This window comes from Phoca vitulina, unplaced genomic scaffold, assembly GCF_004348235.1.
Source record: "Phoca vitulina isolate PV1807 unplaced genomic scaffold, GSC_HSeal_1.0 scaffold30, whole genome shotgun sequence".
NCBI lineage: Eukaryota > Metazoa > Chordata > Mammalia > Carnivora > Phocidae > Phoca > Phoca vitulina.
Window position 1 is genome coordinate 18365710 of NW_022589733.1, and position 18563 is coordinate 18384272.

General features: G+C 51.0%; 1 protein-coding gene across 3 annotated transcripts; it reads left to right on the forward strand.

Annotated features, from left to right (window-relative positions):
* Window positions 1-1329: 1329 nt before the first annotated feature.
* NUTF2 (nuclear transport factor 2) lies at window positions 1330-18365 on the forward strand. 3 transcript variants are annotated; one of them, XM_032424458.1, is made up of 6 exons: window positions 1331-1435; window positions 8012-8180; window positions 11415-11542; window positions 13424-13495; window positions 13580-13678; window positions 16595-18365. In XM_032424458.1, the coding sequence occupies exons 3-6, from the start codon at window positions 11444-11446 to the stop codon at window positions 16706-16708; spliced, it is 384 nt and encodes a 127-aa protein (XP_032280349.1). In that variant the 5' UTR covers window positions 1331-1435; window positions 8012-8180; window positions 11415-11443; the 3' UTR covers window positions 16709-18365. The 3 variants fall into 3 exon arrangements, with proteins under 3 accessions (XP_032280348.1, XP_032280349.1, XP_032280350.1); XM_032424457.1 differs by lacking the exon at window positions 8012-8180 and having other exon boundaries at window positions 1330-1435; XM_032424459.1 differs by lacking the exons at window positions 1331-1435; window positions 8012-8180 and adding an exon at window positions 1448-1898.
* The last annotated feature ends 198 nt before the right edge of the window (window positions 18366-18563 follow it).

Consider the following 18563-nt stretch of genomic DNA (forward strand, 5'->3'; position numbering starts at 1 on the left):
TATGCTGTTTAGTGTATCCTAGCTCCCGTTTGTTGAAGACACACTGTTTCTGCTTTGGCTCACTTGGACCTCTCAGCAGCCCTCCCAGGACAGGTGAGGGCCAGGCTCCGGCCAAGACTCTGGTGTCTGGGGGTTATGTGCATACAATCTATCTCGAGTTTTAGCTTCTTGGGGGTGGGGGAATGACAGAACAAGGGAGGTCCCAGATGCACCACAAACAGGACAATGCAGAGTTCTCACTGGCTGAGTAATAAGCATCTAGTCAGGCAAGGTAGTGCAGACCTGATCTTAACAGCCATTCCCAGCAAGTGAGTGTGTGTGTGTGTGTGTGTGTGTGTGTGTGTGTGTGTGTGTATTGGTAAAGGTGCAAAACTTATGGAAGAACAGGAATACTGAGATCTCTGGCTAGGAGGGAAAGCATGGAGCTGCCAGGATGATATTTCCCTTACCTGTGATCCACCTGGGTTAGCTGCAGAGCATTTCCCCAACAGGCCTGACTTAGACACAGGCCTTATTTCAAATGTTTGCATTGCCCAGGAAACGATGAAAATGGGTGATGAAAGGGCAAGGGGTGGGACAGATTATTGACAATCTGGTCGCTTAAATCACAGGGGAAGTTTGGGTGAACCAGTTCGCTTTTCTCGTTAATAAAAATGAAACTCTTAGCTGCCCTACCTGCTGCAAAAATAAAAACAAACAAAAAACTTATGGGAATGTTTTGGAGACCCCCAACTGTACAAGTGTAAGGGTAATCATGTCTCCAGCTGAGCCCCACTTGAGCATTTGAGTCTCCAGCCCAAAGGAAAGCCTCGACTGCTCGAAACCAGCTTTGGGTCGGGCAGGGCACATGAATATTGGGACAGCACACACCATGGGTTCCGCCCTGGCTGGCTTTAGAGCACCGCTCAGAAGAGTCGAAGGGCGGGGGTGGGGGTGGGGGGTGGCTAGAGCACCAAAGGGGAGGAGAGTTCGGGAGCGGAAACAGCCCAGGGGCCCCGGGAGGGGCGTCTGGGCCTGCTTGGGGCCAGGCCGGAATCCCACGGAGGCGGGGCCTGCTCCAAACCACCGCGCAACCTGGGCGGGGCCGGACCAGCTGGGACCTGGCGACAACTGAGCCTTGACCCTTGCCTGGCGCCAACCCCGGGTGTTCCAGAGGCTTCCACTAGACCACAATTCTCAGGGGCTCGCCCTGGTAGCCTCCCTCCCCTGCTTAGCCTCACCTCCCGCGCTGCGGGCCGTGGCCGGTCCTCGGCGCATAGCACACTGGGAACTGTAGTTTTCTCCTGGCACATCTATGCCAGAAAGGAGCTCAGGGGGACTGCGTTTCCCAGAGTGCAACGGGGTGGCGAGGGAAGGCAGGGGGGAAGGGACAGTCGGTCGCAGACCGCGCTGGGTTGCCGCCGCCGCCGCTGCCGCCATCGTGCCAGCCCCTCGGGTGAGTGTCGGGGCTAGCGCGCCGGGGCGGGGGCTGGGCCGCTGGAGCCGCACTCTGGGCCGCCTGGAGCCTCCGCTGCCAGTCTCCGGGCGCCCCCGCAACACCGGCGGCCCAAAGCCGCGCGGGGACGGGGCCATGTGTCGCGCGCGGCTCCGCCTCCCGCCGGTCCTCTGAGGCGGCGACCGGGGGGAACACAGAGAGAGACAGCCAGGCGCCTATCCGGCTATCGTGTCCATGGCGGGTGCACCGGACTGCGCGGCGGCCGGGCCTTTTTTTCTCTGGTCCAGACCACCCGGATGGGGCTCTCCGGGCCCCGCCCCGTCTGGCCTAGCCCGGCCTGCCCGAGTCCCGCAAGCTCTGCAGGCAGGCTAGCGGGACGACCCCAGCCCCACGTCCTGCCACCCGCCAGCGAAGGATCCGGGGATGGGCAAGGCCACCCGGCTCGCTCCGGAGTCAGCATTGGGTAAGGGCGCTTTCCTGCCGCAGCCCGGGATTAGGACTCTCACCCGGTTCCCGACTATAGCCAGGCTAGGATGTAGGTGAACTCTCCCCTGCTTGTCTACCCGTTGGGAGTGCACAAAACCTAACTCCCACTCTGGAATTCATGCGTAGGTTCCTGCGTGGAGGGCAGGTCAGGGAATCTGGGGCGGGAGGGGGTTCCACATGGGACTTCACCCCCCGCCAGCCTTGGAGGATCTGGCCTGATGTGATGAGCGGCTCCGGACTGGTAGGCTCAGACCCCGCCCTTCTATCGGGGGACCAGGCCCCAGCGGTGGGTGGGTTGGGCGGCCGAGTTAGTGGAGGAGGGGAGGAAGGAAGCCAAGGAGGTGAGGTTGGATGTGTGAGCCCCCAACACGTTATTAGAACTCCGGCGCAGCCTAATCCTCACATCTGCCCTTCCCAGAGTCATCCGCCCTCCTCCCACGGAGGAGAATGATTCCAGGAGAATGGTGGTGATAAGGTGAGGTTTAGTGGAGGGGAAAGTAGAATCCGGGCCTGAGGACCATGAGCCCAGTGCCAAACGACAGACTGGATTTGAAGCCACATTGGTGGTGGGGCACATTTGGGCTGTGGGGCTCAGATTCAGACTCTTCGGGGCCCTTCTGAAGCCTGGGTGAGAGAACTAAAGCTGAAAGCTGCAGACAGTCAGACTTCCCTCACTTGCTTGCTCACTTCCGGAGTAACCTGTACAGGTTGGAGTAACCTGTGTACAGGCAAGATGCTGGTTGAGCCTTGGGAAACTGCCTTCAGTGATGGCTCCAGCTACCCCTTTGAGTCCTGGGAGAGGAGGAGTATCTAGCCTTAGAGTAGTCTTCTGAGGGGCTTTGTAAAGGCATTTCTCATTGATTGATGATGTATTAAGGGACCAGTCCAGAGAGAACCTTGGGATTTGGGGAAGAAACAGCTTGTTGATTCCTTGATTTCTCTGACCCAGTACAGCTTCTGAGCCATAGTTCTTGCAAGGATTAAAGCAGCAGCTAAGTCTCTGCAGGCCTGGCCTCAGCAACAAGCAAGTCTCCTAGGAAAGTTGAGTTAGGCCCATGATGCCGAAAGCCGCCACCCCTGGACTTTTTTTTTCCTTGAGTATTTCCCCAGGTGATGTTTTTCTGGTCATTGGAAGTTTTCCTTTTCCTGCTCTGTCTAGTCATTCTCTCTGATTGAGGAGGGCAGGCAAAGATCTGTCCAGATCTCCTAACCAGCACTTCCCTTCTCTCTGAACTCAAACCTCCTTGTCCACATCCTGGTCCGTAAGCACGTGGAAGTCAGGTTCATTCAGCAGGCTTAGAAGGGTCTGGTTTGCTGGTGGAGATAGGCAACAAGGAGGGACTGCCCACAGGACATACATAGGATCCCTGTGATGGAATCTCCTAGTGCTAGAAGCAGTTGTTTCAAGACCCTCTCTATATTGTCAGGATTGGTTCTGTCTAGGACACAGGTTTCAGTTGACTAGGCTTATATCTATGGATTAGTTTGCACATTCCAAGGCTTTAGGTGACTTGATGATCATGGTTTCCTTCAAGGTCAAAAAGATACTGTTCCTTTTTGATACTGTTCCTTCACCACTGGCAGCGGTGTCAGGAGTAGGAGGAATTCTGGTCTCTCCCTCTCACTCCAACCCTAGAAGTTTTCTAGAACTTCTGTGTCTGGGCTTAGCTAGCCATTGGTAGGCATCCTGACCCCCAGAAGTCCTTGACCTTTCTGGAACTTGGCAGGCCATCTGTATCTCAGAGATAAGAGGAGAATCCTGAGGTTCTTCAGAATCTGTCTGCACCTTCTATTCATGTAGGGCTGACTTGGAAGTGGGGTCTGGCATGGAACAGTCGAAATGTGGCTGCATAAGCATGGCAGGGTGTGGGGGTGCCTGGGTTCTCAAAAAGCTCAACACTAGGTCCTTTACTGACATGGAGTGTACTTCTCTCCAAGCTACATCTCACTTTATTCTGCTGTCTTTGCAGTTGGTGGGTTGGGGTGGCATGAATGGTTTAAGAATGACACAGAATTCTCAAATTTAAGAACTGGAAGGCACGGGGCTCCTGGGTGGCTCAGTCGTTAAGTGTCTGTCTTCGGCTCAGGTCATGATCCCAGGGTCCTGGGATCGAGCCCCGCATCGGGCTCTCTGCTCGTCGGGAAGCCTGCTTCTCCCTCTCCCACTCCCCCTGCTTGTGTTCCCTCTCTCGCTGTGTTTCTCTCTGTCAAATAAATAAATAAAATCTTAAAAAAAAAAAAAAAAGAACTGGAAGGCACTTGTATAAAAGGTATTCTAGGATTCCCTTACTGGGGCATTAGTATCTTGCTTGGAATTTTTTTTTTCTTTTCCTTTTTCACCAGTGATTAGTATTATTCAGCAACCATTCTTTGGCCCTTTTTGTGTGTTAGGCTCTGGGCCGAGGCTGAAGGTAGAAGAATGAGTCTTACCCAGTCCTGGTGCTGGGGAAAGGAGTAATGTTGTTATTATGTACTTAGGGCTGAGTTGAAGGGACCTAAAGGGGCTCTTGGCCCTGTGCAGAAGAGGGGGCTTTGCAATGATTAGAGCACTGAAGAAAAAAGATTGTTAGCGAGCCTTTTAAAATCTTTTAAAAAAAGAAAAAAGGAAGTTGAGCAGGATTTCCAATGGGTTGGGGTTGAGTTGAACCTCATCATGGAGGTTTTTTGCTTTTTCAATTTTTTTTAGTTTAATTTTTTCTTTTTTTTTTTTTTTTAAGATTTTGTTTTGTTTTTGTTTTTAAGATTTTATTTATTTATTTATTTGACAGAGAGAGAACAAGCAGGGGGAGCAGTGGCGGGAGAGGGAGAAGCAGGCTCCCCACTGAGCAGAGAGCCCCATGCGGGGCTCGATCCCAGGACCCTGAGATCATGACCTGAGCCGAAGACTGACACTTAACCGACTGAGCCACCCAGGCACCCCTAAAGGAATTCTTATATGTTAAAGTAGACTTACAGGATCCTGGGGGTTGGGCTAAGGTTGCCTTTTACCCTTAATGTTGCTGGTACCTATGTGCCAGCTCCCTAAGCCCCAAGACTAGAGAGGGGCCTACCCCAGAGGAGGAGAACCTCCCCCTCAAGAGGCGGGTGTATTTGACTTGCCGGGGAACTCAGGGCTGCTTGCTTCAGTAAACTGGGGAAATTATGGAATGATTGTTTTTCAAAGCCTCTCATACTTCATCAGAGCCACTGGGTCTCACCAGGGCAGAGACTGCTGCCCCCTGGAGTGATGTCTGTGTATAGAGACATTGGTTCCACTGGCAGAGGTGATTTCAGACCTAGGCAAATGCAAGTTCTCACTAGTCGCTATGGTGTAGTCCTGCTTTGACCAGACGAGCATGCACTCAGGGGCTTTCTGTACTGAGAGGCATAGAACTTGCTGATTTCAGAGGGTAAGAAAAGGCCTAGCCTCCATTCCTCACCATCTCATTTGTTACCTCTACACTTTCTGCTACTTGACATTGGCTCTCAGCTGTTCCAGTCCAGGCCATTTTAGTGGACATTTTAATGCTGGCTATGCCAGTGGCCTTGTGTCATCTTGAATTCTTTCTTAACCTCTTGGAATTTTGGTTTCCTCATCTAGAAAATGATGATAATCATACTAGCTTTACAGCTATGAGGCTCAGATGAGAGAGCACATGTAACTGTTTGGCTTACAGAGAAGGCCAGTTCAGCACCCTGGGGACTCCATGTTCATCCCTTCATTCCTCTGCTCACCTCAGTCTTGGAGTGTCATGACAGTATTCGCCAGGCATGGTCGTAGCAGACCATGGGGGTGGTCACTTAGGGGCTTCAGGCCCAACTGGGGAGCCAAGTCCATATATACCTGATCAGCAATTTCATAACCTGGGGTTCAGTTCATGGATGGGAGCTGTCTAGGACAGGGGCCCCAGAGATCTTTGAGTGACGTGGGAAAGGGAGGCTACTCATGGACTAAGTACAGAGCAGAAAGACCAGAATGCAGGTTTCAAGGTTCAACTTCTGAGCTAGCCAGGGCAGCCCAAAAGCTCTGGATCCCTCCTCCAGACAGAAGAGGAGGAAAAGGCCCTCAGGGTGCTGGGGGCACCTAGGCCTTGGGTCTGCCCCAGGAAAGGGTTCTGTCCCAGCCAGCCATTCACGCACCAGACCTTGGCTGATTGCTCTCCAGACTTCAGGTAGGAGAGTGATGGACTAGGCAGTTGCCAGTCCTGTGTCGAGGCTGCTCCATGATGTGGTATCCTTGCAGGAGGCTGAGGTAACCACCTTTTTTCTAGTTCTTGAGCTGGAGCTTCACTTAGGACCTGACTGACTCCTTGCTGCTGGGTCTTGCTTTATACTCTCAGTTGATTACCCCCAACATCCCCGTAATTACTGGTGAGGAGACAGGGTCAGAGGGTCATACAATGAGGGAGAGGAGGAGTAGGCTAGAGGTCAGACCTTGAGGGTGTGGTTGTGTGCCTGCTGTTGATCCACAGCTGTCCCTCAGGTGACCAAAGCCTTGAAAATGAGAGAGGGGGTTGGGCCAAGCCTCACTTGCCACACCCTCAGACAGACAGGTGACTGATGACAAAGGGTTGTTTCCTGATGAGTTGGACAGAAGGTGTAGGTGAAGGGGAAGTGGGTCACTTGGCCACTTACATTCAGCAGGGTTTGTCCAGAATTCAGTCCTCCAAAGAAGAAGGGCTAAGCCAGGCACCATGGGAACAGGGCTGCCTAGGTCGGGGAGACAGATCATAAACAGATATGTTAAATGTGACTATTTCATGCAGTGATAAGTGCTAAGAAAACAAAACAAGATGGTGAAATGAGTAGCTGGGCAGTTATTTTAGACTGAGTGATCAGAGAAGGTGTCTGTGAGGAGGTGACATTTGAGCTGACACATATGTGACAAGGAGCCAGATACATGAAGATCCAGGGAGAATAGTGATCCAGGTAGAAGGATAAACAGTTGCAAAGCCCTTGGGTGAGAAGAGGCTCAACATGTTCCAGAAACAGGGAAATACCCTGAGTGGCTGTAGAGGAGGGGGGAGAGGGGGTGGCAGGAGATGAGGTTGGACAGCCAGGAGGGCAGGTCACCCGGGGGCCTTGAAGGCCGGCTAAGTAGTTGAGACTGTCAGTGGAGAATAGAAAGGGAAGTCACTGGGAACATTTGAGGGCCATAGGGCATGTGAGGGTAATGGCCATGGTTGATGCTGATTTCAAGGATCCTACTAGAAGCTCAGCATATCTGCTAGCATTCCCTGCAGGCCTTGGTGATGGGTGCTTGAGAAAAGACAAGCGTGGGTCTTTTTGTGTATCTGTCTGGAGTTTGTGACATCTTCTTCCCCATCACTCTCCTGCCCCCATCCCTGCCCCAGGCTTAGCTAGACCAGGATCTATCTCTGATTTGCTGAGATGGTAGAACTGAGCTGTGACTTTGCGGGTTTGGGAAAACTGTGAGATCATCCCCCATGAAAACGCCTATTGTTGGGTTTGGTGTGGAAATCTGCCTGGTCCCTTTGTTTGGAGGCAGAAGCCTTGGTTCAGTTCTGTCTTGCCCCTCTCTGACAGAGTCAAGGTTAGAGGTCAGGGCTTCAGCCTTACTTGCGCAGGAGCACTTCTCTCACTGGTGTGGTCTGCTCATTTTTATGTCTGATCTATTGTCTCTGGGGGGCTTGGCCCTGGAGTCCACTAAACCTGGTTCCGTCTAGTTCCACCATCCATTAGGCTCATGGCCTTGCGTGAGTGAGCTAACCTTTCTGAGCTTCATTGTGCTGCAGTGTAATGTGGGAGTTGATTCACAGGGTATTAGGAGCAAATGCACATAGAGAGACCTCTTAGCACATTTCTGTGTCTAATACGTACTAGTGAAAATTGACATGTTATCAGCTGGACACTGCTATTTAAGTTTTGTCACTGGAAACACCCAAAATTTGAGGATAAAAATGAAATTTTTCTGTTGTCTAATGGGGTCTTCTGGGAAAGAAGTTTTAACCTGGGGTCTGTGGCTGAACCTCAGGGAGTGTGAACAACTCGAAATTATTCACAAGCCTGGGGCATCTCTACCTCCGTGCAAATTTATTGGGAGAGGGCCACAGTTTTTGAGACATTCTTAGAGGGTCTTTGCACCCACAGAGACCTAAAGGTCAGTGAAGGCTGATGCTCAGTGGGCGAGAGGTCATCAAGGTCATTTCTGCTCCTCGAGGAGCCTGGCCTCAGTCAGCCTGCGGACTGTTGGGGTGAAGCAGGAGATGGCGTGGTCAGCGGCCCTCTTGGAAGAACTGTAGGAGAAGCCGTCATGAAGGTCAGTCCCCAATCTGATGTGAGGCTGCTTCTGAGCCTTGGCATTTTTCTTTTCAGACTGTTCTTTCTGCAGTATATGTATTAGAAGCAAGGTCAGGGCTTGCTGGCCATCCTGGGGAGCATCCTCCCAGCCTGGCCCAGACCCCTTCCTGTGGTGCGTGGGGATGGGGGGGGGTGGCGCTTTGCTCCCTGCTTCTTTTTCTGGATGCAGGAATGCTGCCTCCCAGCCATGAGTTGAAAGCTTGTGGGAAATTTGGAGTCAGAAACTGTAAATCCTGTAGTTTGCTGAGCCACACTCTGTGTTGGGGGATTGGGGTCGGGTGGAGTGGGTGTGGCAAGAACCACACTGGAATCCTCCTAGCCCAGAGCTACAGTGTTTAGGCAGAGGAGTAGGCCCTGGCACATGGGGTTGGGGTCAACATTTGAGTCTGGGAAGGAGGACCCAAATAGATGGAGTCTGAACAGTGAACTGAAGGAAGAGCAGGAACTGACCAGGCAAATGAGGGGAGGGAGGACATCCCAGCAAGGGGATTCATGGGGTGGGGGTGGGGCAAAAACCAGTGAGCAAGTGCTCAGCGAGTTCTGGTCTGTTTGTGTGTGGAGCTGGATGAAGGTAGGAGAGAATGGTAGGGAGATAGGGACAGGTGTGGATGGCCACCTGTGGAGCTTCAGGGTTTAATCCAAAAGTGAGGCTGTTGTAGAGAAGGGACATGGCCAGCTTTGTTGTTTAGAGCTCAGGGACAAAGTTAGCAGGAAGAAAGCACTGACTTCAACCAGGGGACCCAGTATTAGCACTGATGTACTAGATGGCCTTGGGGCAAGACATATTGCTGAACCTCAGTTTTCCCACCTGTAAAGTGGGATGACAGTGGGATCTGACCACATGGCTGTCATGATTACTACATGCAAATAAACAAAACAGGGTCAGGCAGGCCAGCCAAGTTGGTATTAGCTTCGGGGACCCTACTTGGAAATGGCCTCAAGCCACATAGTTTTGGAGGTTCCTTCTCACACTTTCTGGGAGCCCTGAGCAGTCTCATTCCTTAGGAAAGCTCACTTTGCCCTGCCCTGCCCCACTAGACCAGAGTACCCTTCTGTCCCTTTATCCCTCCACCCTCTATTTCTGCCAAGTAGTTTTCGTATTGGCAAGTTATCACACCTTAAGAACAATATTGAAGAAAGAAAAAACACCCCCACATTTCCTCTGCATCACTGTCCTACCACATGGCACCACTTTTGTCTTTGGATCAGCTTTTATTTAGCCTTTTTTCCTGTCACCCTTCATCTCCAGCTTCCTGGTTTCCTGCCCTTACCTCTTTTCATGTGTCCAGGCACTTGCTTATGCTTTTTCTTTCAAAAGGCATACTCTTTCTCCAAGACCTTCCCTGAGGGCTGCCCCACCTTGCTGAGGACAGAGGGCGAGATGGCCCTCATCCATTCCTCCAGCTTTCCCTTTGCCCCAGAGCTCTTGGGAGCTGAGTAGGACATCTTGGGGTAAGATACTGTAGGGCTGGGCCACAGTGAGTGAGCCAAACGTAGTGAATACTAGGGTGGAAGGGGCCGAGATTTGAGATGGGGAGTGGGTATAGCCACAGCCTGATCCCTTGGAAATGTGACCAAGACAGCAGCTGAGACTAGCTGTTGATCCTATGCTTTTCCCACTTGTTGATTTGTTTCTTGGCAGAGTATGAACTGGAACACACCTTGTGTTCCTGTGTAGCAGGCATGGCCGGGTCCAGGCTTTCTCTTCTACTTGTTTTAGACTTTATCCTGGACATTTCTTAGTCATCCCAGCACTGAGCTCCTATTTTTAGTGCTACTACCTCCTATGGGACCTAAAATAAAGCTGGCTCATCTTCCTGGCCCCTCATTGGCTGGAGTATTGGTCATAGGCTAAGAGATTGGCTGGATTGGGTAAGCCACTGCCCCCCTACACTATCCATCCCAGCTGGCTCCTCTGGCGTTGGGTGAGGTCATAGGGACTGGAGCGAACTAGCAGATTCCCTTAGTGAGGCTTTACAACCACTGGCAACATCTGGGTTCCACCCCCTTACAGAGGAGGAAGCTGAGGCCCTTTTTAGGGTAGTGACTTACATCATATTCCACCACAGTTAATTGTTGTCTGCCAGGGTTGACACCTCTTAGGTTCAGAGTCCTGTTATCAGGAGATGGGGAGGTAGTCAGACCCAACTATAGAACAGCATAAAAGTCTGCTGTCATGGGATCCTTCAGTGAGATGTGGGCTTCCGGTGGGGGGGTGTGGGGGGCTGCTGGCTAACAGAGCCAGAGTGGCTCTCATCTGGGGCTCTAGTTTGCCAACTAGCACCCTCAGAGCTGTGATGTTTGTAGCTGTGAGGGGGTCTCCCTTCCCCCTCAGAGAGCAGAGGGGGGCAATCCCCTTCCAACAGGGGCAGTGCTGGGATGGGGGGTATGGAGAGATGACATGTTTCCCCCTCACAGCCTCCATTTCCCCTCCCAACACCCCTCAGTATTACTCTCTGATCTTCTGAACTCATATCTGCAGCTCTGAAAGTGGGTAGGGGTAACCCTGTCAGTGAAGAAATGAAGAGATTTACCAGTGCTCAAAGAAGTAAACTGCTCCCAACACTAAAATGGAGGGTCACTTGGTGTTTCATTGCAAGTGGGGCATTGAGGAACCATCTCCCCCTCTCACTTTGTCTTCCTCCACCTGCCAATACAGCCCTGGGGCAGTGTTGATGGGACTGAGGACTGCAATAGAAGACACTCCACACACAGACATCTGTAGTTTCTGACCTGCAAAGTGGGAAGAATAGTAGTAACTCTGGCCTTGCAGGTTGTTGAGAGGATCAAATGAAAAGATGTGGGAGAGTGGTGCGGTTAGCTCCTCCTTAAAAGCCTCACCCCCCGTTGAACATTGAAGGGCTTGCTCTGACTTTCCTTTGTCTTGGCTCTACCCTCAGCTCCCATCCTATGTGCTTCACATCCCTGGCACCCCTTTGTTTCCTCATCCATAGCTCCTCAAAGGAGGGGCTGAGTCGGGTCCACCTCTGGGCTCCCTGCACTGGTCTGTGTTGGGAGGGGTCTCCTACCAGTTCCCCAGGGCCTCTCTATGTTCCATGGGAATACAGACCTCAGCAAAGGATTTCCTGCTCAAGGAGGACAGGAGGGGTGGGGGTCAGTGAAGAAACAGCACCTGGCTACCTCCTGCTCCCTTGGCACCAACACTTCCCTCTCTGTCTTGCTCATCTTGCAGGTCTCAACGAGGCCGGGTGACGCTCCAGAATGGGAGACAAGCCAATTTGGGAGCAGATTGGATCCAGCTTCATTCAACATTACTACCAGTTATTTGATAACGACAGAACCCAACTAGGCGCAATTTATGTAAGTCTTCAGCTCTAGGGCCTGAATGGGACTCCAGGGGATCAATTCAGATATTGGGCTAGCCTGTCCAGTTCACAAATTCTAGTAGCCCTCACTGGATTTGGCTCTACCCTTGTATCTGAGTTTCTGTCCATGGGACAGGGGGCCTAAAGCATAGCCCAACTACCTGGTCTACACATTCCCTTCTGTCATCTTCCGTAAGAGCAGGGATCCAGATATCCTTGGCAGGGTGTTCTGGGCTTGCCATCCCATGGTCCTGGGAGTGCCTCTGGTTCCAGATTGCGCAGTAGCAGGCAGATGCTAGGGCTCATGGTGCTCTCTGGAGGCAGCAGCTATGAACATCATCAGTGCAAAACTGAGCTCTTCGGGAGGCCCTAAGTCCAGCTTCCTTTTGGGGACCAAAAGGCCCTGAATGCTCATGGTAAATAAATGAGGTTAGCCCAGGGAGGCTGGTGTGTCTTTTTTTTTTTTCCTTTTTAAGATTTTATTTATTTATTTGAGAGAGACAGAGAGCACAAGTTGAGGGGGGTGCAGAGGGAGAGTGAGAAGCAGACTCCTCACTGAGCAGGGAGCCCGACACGGGGCTTGATCCCAGGACCCCGAGATTGTGACCTGAGCTGAAGGCAGACACTTAACCGACTGAGCCACCCAGGCGCCAGAGGGAGGCTGGTGTGTCTTTTAAGAAATCCTTCTAGGCAGGCATTGTTTGGTGTTATTTTAATGATGATCGTATACACCAAGAACTACTTGGTGTAGTAGTTGCCCCTATCTGTGTCATTTCATATAATCCTCAGCACATGTCCCCTTTAAAGATCAGGAAACGGGCACCTGGGTGGCTCAGTCGGTTAAGTGTCTGCCTTCATGGGGCGCCTCGGTGGCTCGGTCGTTGAGCATCTGCCTTCGGCTCAGGTCATGATCCCAGCGTCCTGGGATCAAGCCCCGCATTGGGCTCCCTGCTTGGCGGGGAGCCTGCTTCTCCGTCTCCCACTCCCACTCCCCCTGCTTGTGTTCCCTCTCTCGCTGTGTCTCTCTCTGTCAAATAAATAAATAAAATCTTTAAAAAAAAAAAAAAGTGTCTGCCTTCGGTTCAGGTCATGATCTCAGAGTCCTGGGATCGAGCCCTGCATCAGGCTCCCTGCTCAGCGGGGAGTCTGCTTCTCACTCTCCCTCTACCCGTGCCCCCCCATGCTTGTGCTCGAGCTCTCTCCCTTTCAAATAAATAAAATCTTCAAAAATATATAAATAAATAAATAAAGGTCAGGAAACAGATTCAGAAAAATAAGTAACTTGCCAAATATTATAGCTGGTAAGCAGCAGAGGCACTTTTCAGTTCTGCCCATGAAAGCTATGGCAGGGGAAATCTAGAGGGCAGGGGAGGAAGCTAGTGCGTTGCATGTTGATGGAAGGGAGGGTCCCAGACTAGGCCTTGGGAGGCCTTGTCAGCTTCCATCCTTCCCTGACCCTATGGATGTCCCCATGGGAATGGCCTTAGTAGAATTCGGCCTGAGCTCTAGAGATGGTGATGAATATACGTTGTTTCCAAGTCATTTCTCGTGGGCTTTTCTAGGACTGGTGCTGACTGACTACACAGCAGGATGACTTGGCTGAGTCTTGGCCACATATAGCCCGCTTGGGGCTCAGGCATATCAGAGGCCATATAACTTCTTGAGTAAAAACTGGCAAACAAACTTACTAAATACATTTGTATTTTGTTAGTGTTTCAGAGCCTGGGCTCTGGGAAGATAGAGTATAATTAAAGAGGTTGTTAATAGTGTAAAGTATGGAAGCTACCTTCAGTTCCCTTCTTTACAGATAAGGAAACTGAGGCTTGGACTCATTGTTTCCAAATAAGACCCTGACCCCATGTTTTCTGGTTTTCAGATTGACGCATCATGCCTTACGTGGGAAGGACAGCAGTTCCAGGGGAAAGCTGCCATTGTGGAGAAGTTGTCTGTAAGTAAGAGCCAGGGCCCTGCTGTCAGCAGCTACTTCCCTGCCCTGCTGGCTACAGCATACTACGCACTCTTTCTTTTGCAGAGCCTTCCGTTCCAGAAAATCCAGCACAGCATCACGGCACAGGACCATCAGCCCACGCCAGATAGCTGCATCATCAGCATGGTTGTGGGCCAGCTCAAGGTAACAGTACTGCTGCCTCATAATACTGGTGGTGGTAGGAAGGAGTGGGCAGGCAGAGGAGAGAGCCCTGCGCCCTTGCCTTCTCTGTGATTTGACCTGCTTATCAAGGGACACCCAAGGGGCGCCTGGGTGGCTCAGTCGTTAAGCGTCTGCCTTCAGCTCAGGTCATGATCCCAGGGTCCTGGGATCGAGCCCCACATCGGGCTCCATGCTCCACAGGAAGCCTGCTTCTCCCTCTCTCACTCCCACTGCTTGTGTTCCCTCTCTCACTGTGTCTGTCTCTGTCAAATAAATAAATAAAATCTTAAAAAAAAAAAAAAAAAAAAAGGGACACCCAAAGCATCTAGAGCCGTGTAATTCAATACAATAACCACTAATCACATTTTTAAATTATATTTTGATTTTAATGGTTATTTTTAAATTACATTAATTAAAATGAAATAAAGTTAACATGGAGTTTCTCCGTTGAACTAGCCATGTTTTAAGTGCTCATAGTCCTTGTGGCTGCCTATTGGACAGTGCAGACATAGAATTTTTTTTTTTTTTAAGATTATTTATTAGAGGGGCACCTGGGTGGCTCAGTTATTGGGTGTCTGCCTTTGGCTCGGGTCGTGATCCCAGGGTCCTGGGATCGAGCCCCGCATCGGGCTCCCTGCTCAACGGGGGGCCTGCTTCTCCCTCTCCCACTCCCTCTGCTTGTGTTCTCTCTCTCGCTGTGTCTCTCTCTGTCAAATAAATAAATAAATAAAATCTTAAAAAAAAAAAAAGATGGGGGGCGCTTGGGTGGCTCAGTTGGTTAAGCGGCTGCCTTCGGCTCAGGTCATGATTCTGGAGTCCCTGGATCGAGTCCCGCATCGGGCTCCCTGCGTGGCGGGGAGCCTGCTTCTTCCTCTAACCCTCCCCCCCTCATGTACTCTTTCTCTCTCTCATTCTCGCTCTCTCAAATAAATAAATAAATCTTTAAAAAAAAAAAAAAAAAGATGGGGCGCCTGGGTGGCTCAGTTGGTTAAGCGACTGCCTTCGGCTCAGGTCATGATCCTGGAGTCCCTGGATCGAGTCCCGCATCGGGCTCCCTGCTCGGCAGGGAGTCTGCTTCTCCCTCTGACCCTCCCCCCTCTCATGTGCTCTCTCTCTCATTCTCTCTCTCTCAAATAAAAAAATAAAAAAATAAATCTTTAAAAAAATAAAAAAATAAAAGATTATTTGAGTGTGCGAGTGGGGGGAGGGGCAGAGGAAGGGAGAGAGAGAGAAGGAGAGAAAATCTTCAGAACGCTCCCCACTGAGCGCAGAGCCTGACATGGGGCTCGATCTCACGACCCATGAGATCACGACCTGAGCAGAAATCATGAGTCGGACACTTAACCAACTGAGCCACCCAGGTACCCCCAGACATAGACTATTTCTGTTGTTACAGAAAGTACTATTGGAGAGTACTGGTCTAGAGCCTTTTTGGAAAAGGGACAAGAGGTATAGGAGCAGGGTGGAGCTGTGGTGCCAAGCTACTGGGCCTTTGCACTGCCCTGAGGTGTAAGTGGGCTTTCTGTAGGCCGCTGGATCCAGAGGGGCCCGCTGGGTGCTGAGTCGCAGTCACCTGCTGGAGTCCATGCTGCCACTCCCTGAGCTGGCTGCTGGCTCCTCCACCTGCTGAGCAAAGCAGATTCTTGGAACTCCTGCTTCTCTTTGCACTTTCCTTTCTTTTTCTCAAGACCTGTCCTCTTCAAAGCCTTCAGCTCCTCAGTCCCCCAAGAATTCTCCCAGGAACTCGTACCCATTGTGCTCCAGCAGACTGAAGCCGGATTCTTAGTTTCTAAAAAGCCTCTCCTCCTTCCTAAAGCAGGACGAATTGGTTGTCCCTTGACCAGGTCCCAGTCTCTTGGGCTTGTGTCACCGTGGGGCTCTGAAGGTCTGTATGCCTTCTCCCTAGGCTAGGTGGGGCCTCCTGAGTCAAATACAAGGGCAGAGAGAGGGAGCCTCTAGGCCTCTGCCATGGACCCATGGACCCAGAGGGACCTACCTTCTGGCCTGCACTTTGCTGTCAGTTTTTCCTGCCTGCCCAACATACCCTGCCCAGAGTTTGTGCTCAAATAGGCCCTTTTGGGTGAAGAGGTCTCTCCAGGGAGCTCAGTGCCCACTTTCCAGGCTAGGGTCAGTATTCCTTGCCCATTCCTACCTGGCTTCAGGTTCATTCTGCTGTTTCTGTCCAACTCAGAACCCCAAAAGACTTGATTTGCCTTCTTGCTGATGATAACTCCCAGAAAACCCAGCAGTGTTAGAGACCGAGGTGGTTAACTGGGCTTCTACCCTAACTAGGCTTTATCCTGGTCTTCTGCAGTTTGGCTGAAGGTGTTTTGCCTTTCTTTTCTCGTTGCAATTGTTGTATATATGACATGACAGGAAACATCACCTGGTGGCATTGCTTCGTTTTTGCTCTGTAGAGCTGTGATTACAGTGTGAACTCAGTTTTGAGGCTTTTCTCACCTACCTGGTCACAGTCAGTATTAGCTGTAGTTTCTCCTAATTGGACTAACTGGCATAGTAATCAGACGCTAAGACTGTTTAGTTTTTAGGTACTATAAGTTACGTGGTGAGCACTGCAGAAGTCTTTCAAATTGATCACTGTGCCTAGAGACATGAGCTCAGAGCAGGTCCTTTCTCTGCTCTGTTGCAGTAGCTAACTGGTGACTTACTCGGCAGTTTAAGTGCATGCAGCAGCGTGAGCTGCCATCCATAGCCCCTGTGTGCCCAGTATGTTGTATCAATTCACATTCACAAGTATCCCTTGGCTCTACTGGAATTTAAGTCCAAGACAGTAGGGTCTGATCCCAAAGTCAGCATTCTTTTGTCCTGTTCCCCTACCACTGAACTACCTTCCTGTTCTTTGGCCCACTAACTGAATCATTTTCTTTCTCCTCACAGGCTGATGAAGACCCCATCATGGGGTTCCACCAGATGTTCCTATTAAAGAACATCAACGATGCTTGGGTTTGCACCAATGACATGTTCAGGCTTGCCCTGCACAACTTTGGCTGACCTCCTCCCAGCCAGGCACTCATGCTGTTTCCTCCTCCCTCCTCTTCCTGATACTATTCACACTCCTCCAGATGCCCCAAATATCATACACAAACGAGCAGGGCCGCGGCGGGAGCGGGCGCAGTGCGCTGCTACCGAGGTATTGTGCATGATGTTTGGATGCTAGACTAGTTGCATCTGACAGGAGAAGTTTGTGTTGTACCAGCGCATGCCTTGGAAAGACTTAAGTAATGCAAAAGGTTGTCTTTTTTTTTTTTTTTTTTTTAATCTACTGACAAGTTGCTCTAGTAACCCAAAGAAGTGAAGGAGAAAGCAGCTGCCTCACCGCCCAGATATTGATTTGTTCGGATGTTTCAATGCCTCATGATACAATAAAACCACAAAATTTTCTTAACAGTTTAAATTGTTTTAATTAGTTTAATAGTTGGCTGGGCATCAGTAATCACCCTGCCCCATTGGCTCTCTCATGTCTCACCTTCCCACCTCTCCCCCAACTCAGCAATACCTGTTGCAAAGAGAAAACTGCTGAAGCAGCACTCCCAGCTAGCTTCTCTCAGAAGCCCTGTAGGGCATAGTATTCCCCACCTCAGCCCCCCTGGTCTTGGAAAACTGAGCTGCAGACAGAGTTCAGGTCCGGCCCAAAGCTTCCTTTGCACTGAAGCCTCTGCAGTCAGTTCTGATGACTCCTACATTGGGTAGGATCAGGGCTCTGGTAATAGAGATGATCTAGAATCCCACTGAAAGTGACTCATCAGGTTCAGGTGCTCTGGACTGAGGCCTCAGCAAAACTACCCTGTATAAAATGAGCAAAGGTTTGAGGAGAGGGTCCTGTTCTACCCCCCAGAACGGTCAGGATCACATCCAGGGTACCCCACAAACCCCAAGCCAAGCAGAGGGCAGCTCAGATTTTGTCCCATCTGCTTTGGATATCATTGCCCAGAGGTGAGTGCCCAGAACGCCCAGCCTCCATTGCCCACAGAGCCAGGCCCAGTTGGGTTGGAGTATAGACTTAGAGTTACGAAAGTAGGCAATCAGAGTCTGAGTTTGAGGGATTTGTGCTCTGGGATTTCTCACCCCTCAGACATCTGCAAGGCATCTCTAAGCCTCCTGCTTCCTCTCTCACCACACACACACACCTTCACATTGTTTTCAAGTCCCAGGAAATCTTAACTGTTGGGGCAGTTTCTGCTTCTCACTTTGGGGGAGAGAGGCCTTGCCCATTGCAGAACTAGCCCTTTAGCCCTGAGACCTCTGGTGGTATAAGCCTGGTGGCAAGGTAGCAACCAGAAGCTAGAACCAAACCCAGGTCTTGGGCTGGTGCCCTGTTAGGGGTTTCAGGATTGGTGAGGGCACCACAGTTATGCCTGACCTGCACTCCCCCTTCCTTCCTGCACTATGGATGGAGGCCAAGGACTCCTCAGACCCCCACAAGTTGTCGGGCTACACTGAGCACAGGACTGGATGATGTACTGTTTTTAGAAGGCCACAAATTCAGGAGATTTCAGTGGGACTGATTTAGGATGCTGTGTGTTTGGAGTGGGGGTTGGGAGAGAGGTAGGTGCCTGCTGCCTCTTACACCACCCTGTATAAAATCTGCAATACAGCTTCTTCCATGTACCTGTGCCTGAAATTTCTGCAATAAAGAGGTGTTTGTAAACTCTGGTTTCTTTCTTCCTGCCTGAGGGTGTCAGGCCTGGGTGGGCAGGGGATGCTGGGGCACATTAACAATGTGATGTTCGTGGTTTGACCATCTCCCCTTGCAATTCCTCGGCTTATGATTCCCCTGAGACCTTGGGTTGCCCTGCCCCATTTCCCCAAGGGGAAACCTAGGCTCGTACCAATTCAGCTTCTTCCT

What these genes read in the sequence shown, in the direction of transcription:
- NUTF2 (XM_032424457.1), top strand. Translation starts at nt 11,444, where the DNA reads ATGGGAGACAAGCCAATTTGGGAGCAGATTGGATCCAGCTTCATTCAA. An exon ending in CCATTGTGGAGAAGTTGTCT is followed by an intron (nt 13,496 to 13,579) that starts GTAAGTAAGAGC and finishes TTTCTTTTGCAG; the next exon opens with AGCCTTCCGTTCCAGAAAAT. An exon ending in TGGTTGTGGGCCAGCTCAAG is followed by an intron (nt 13,679 to 16,594) that starts GTAACAGTACTG and finishes TTCTCCTCACAG; the next exon opens with GCTGATGAAGACCCCATCAT.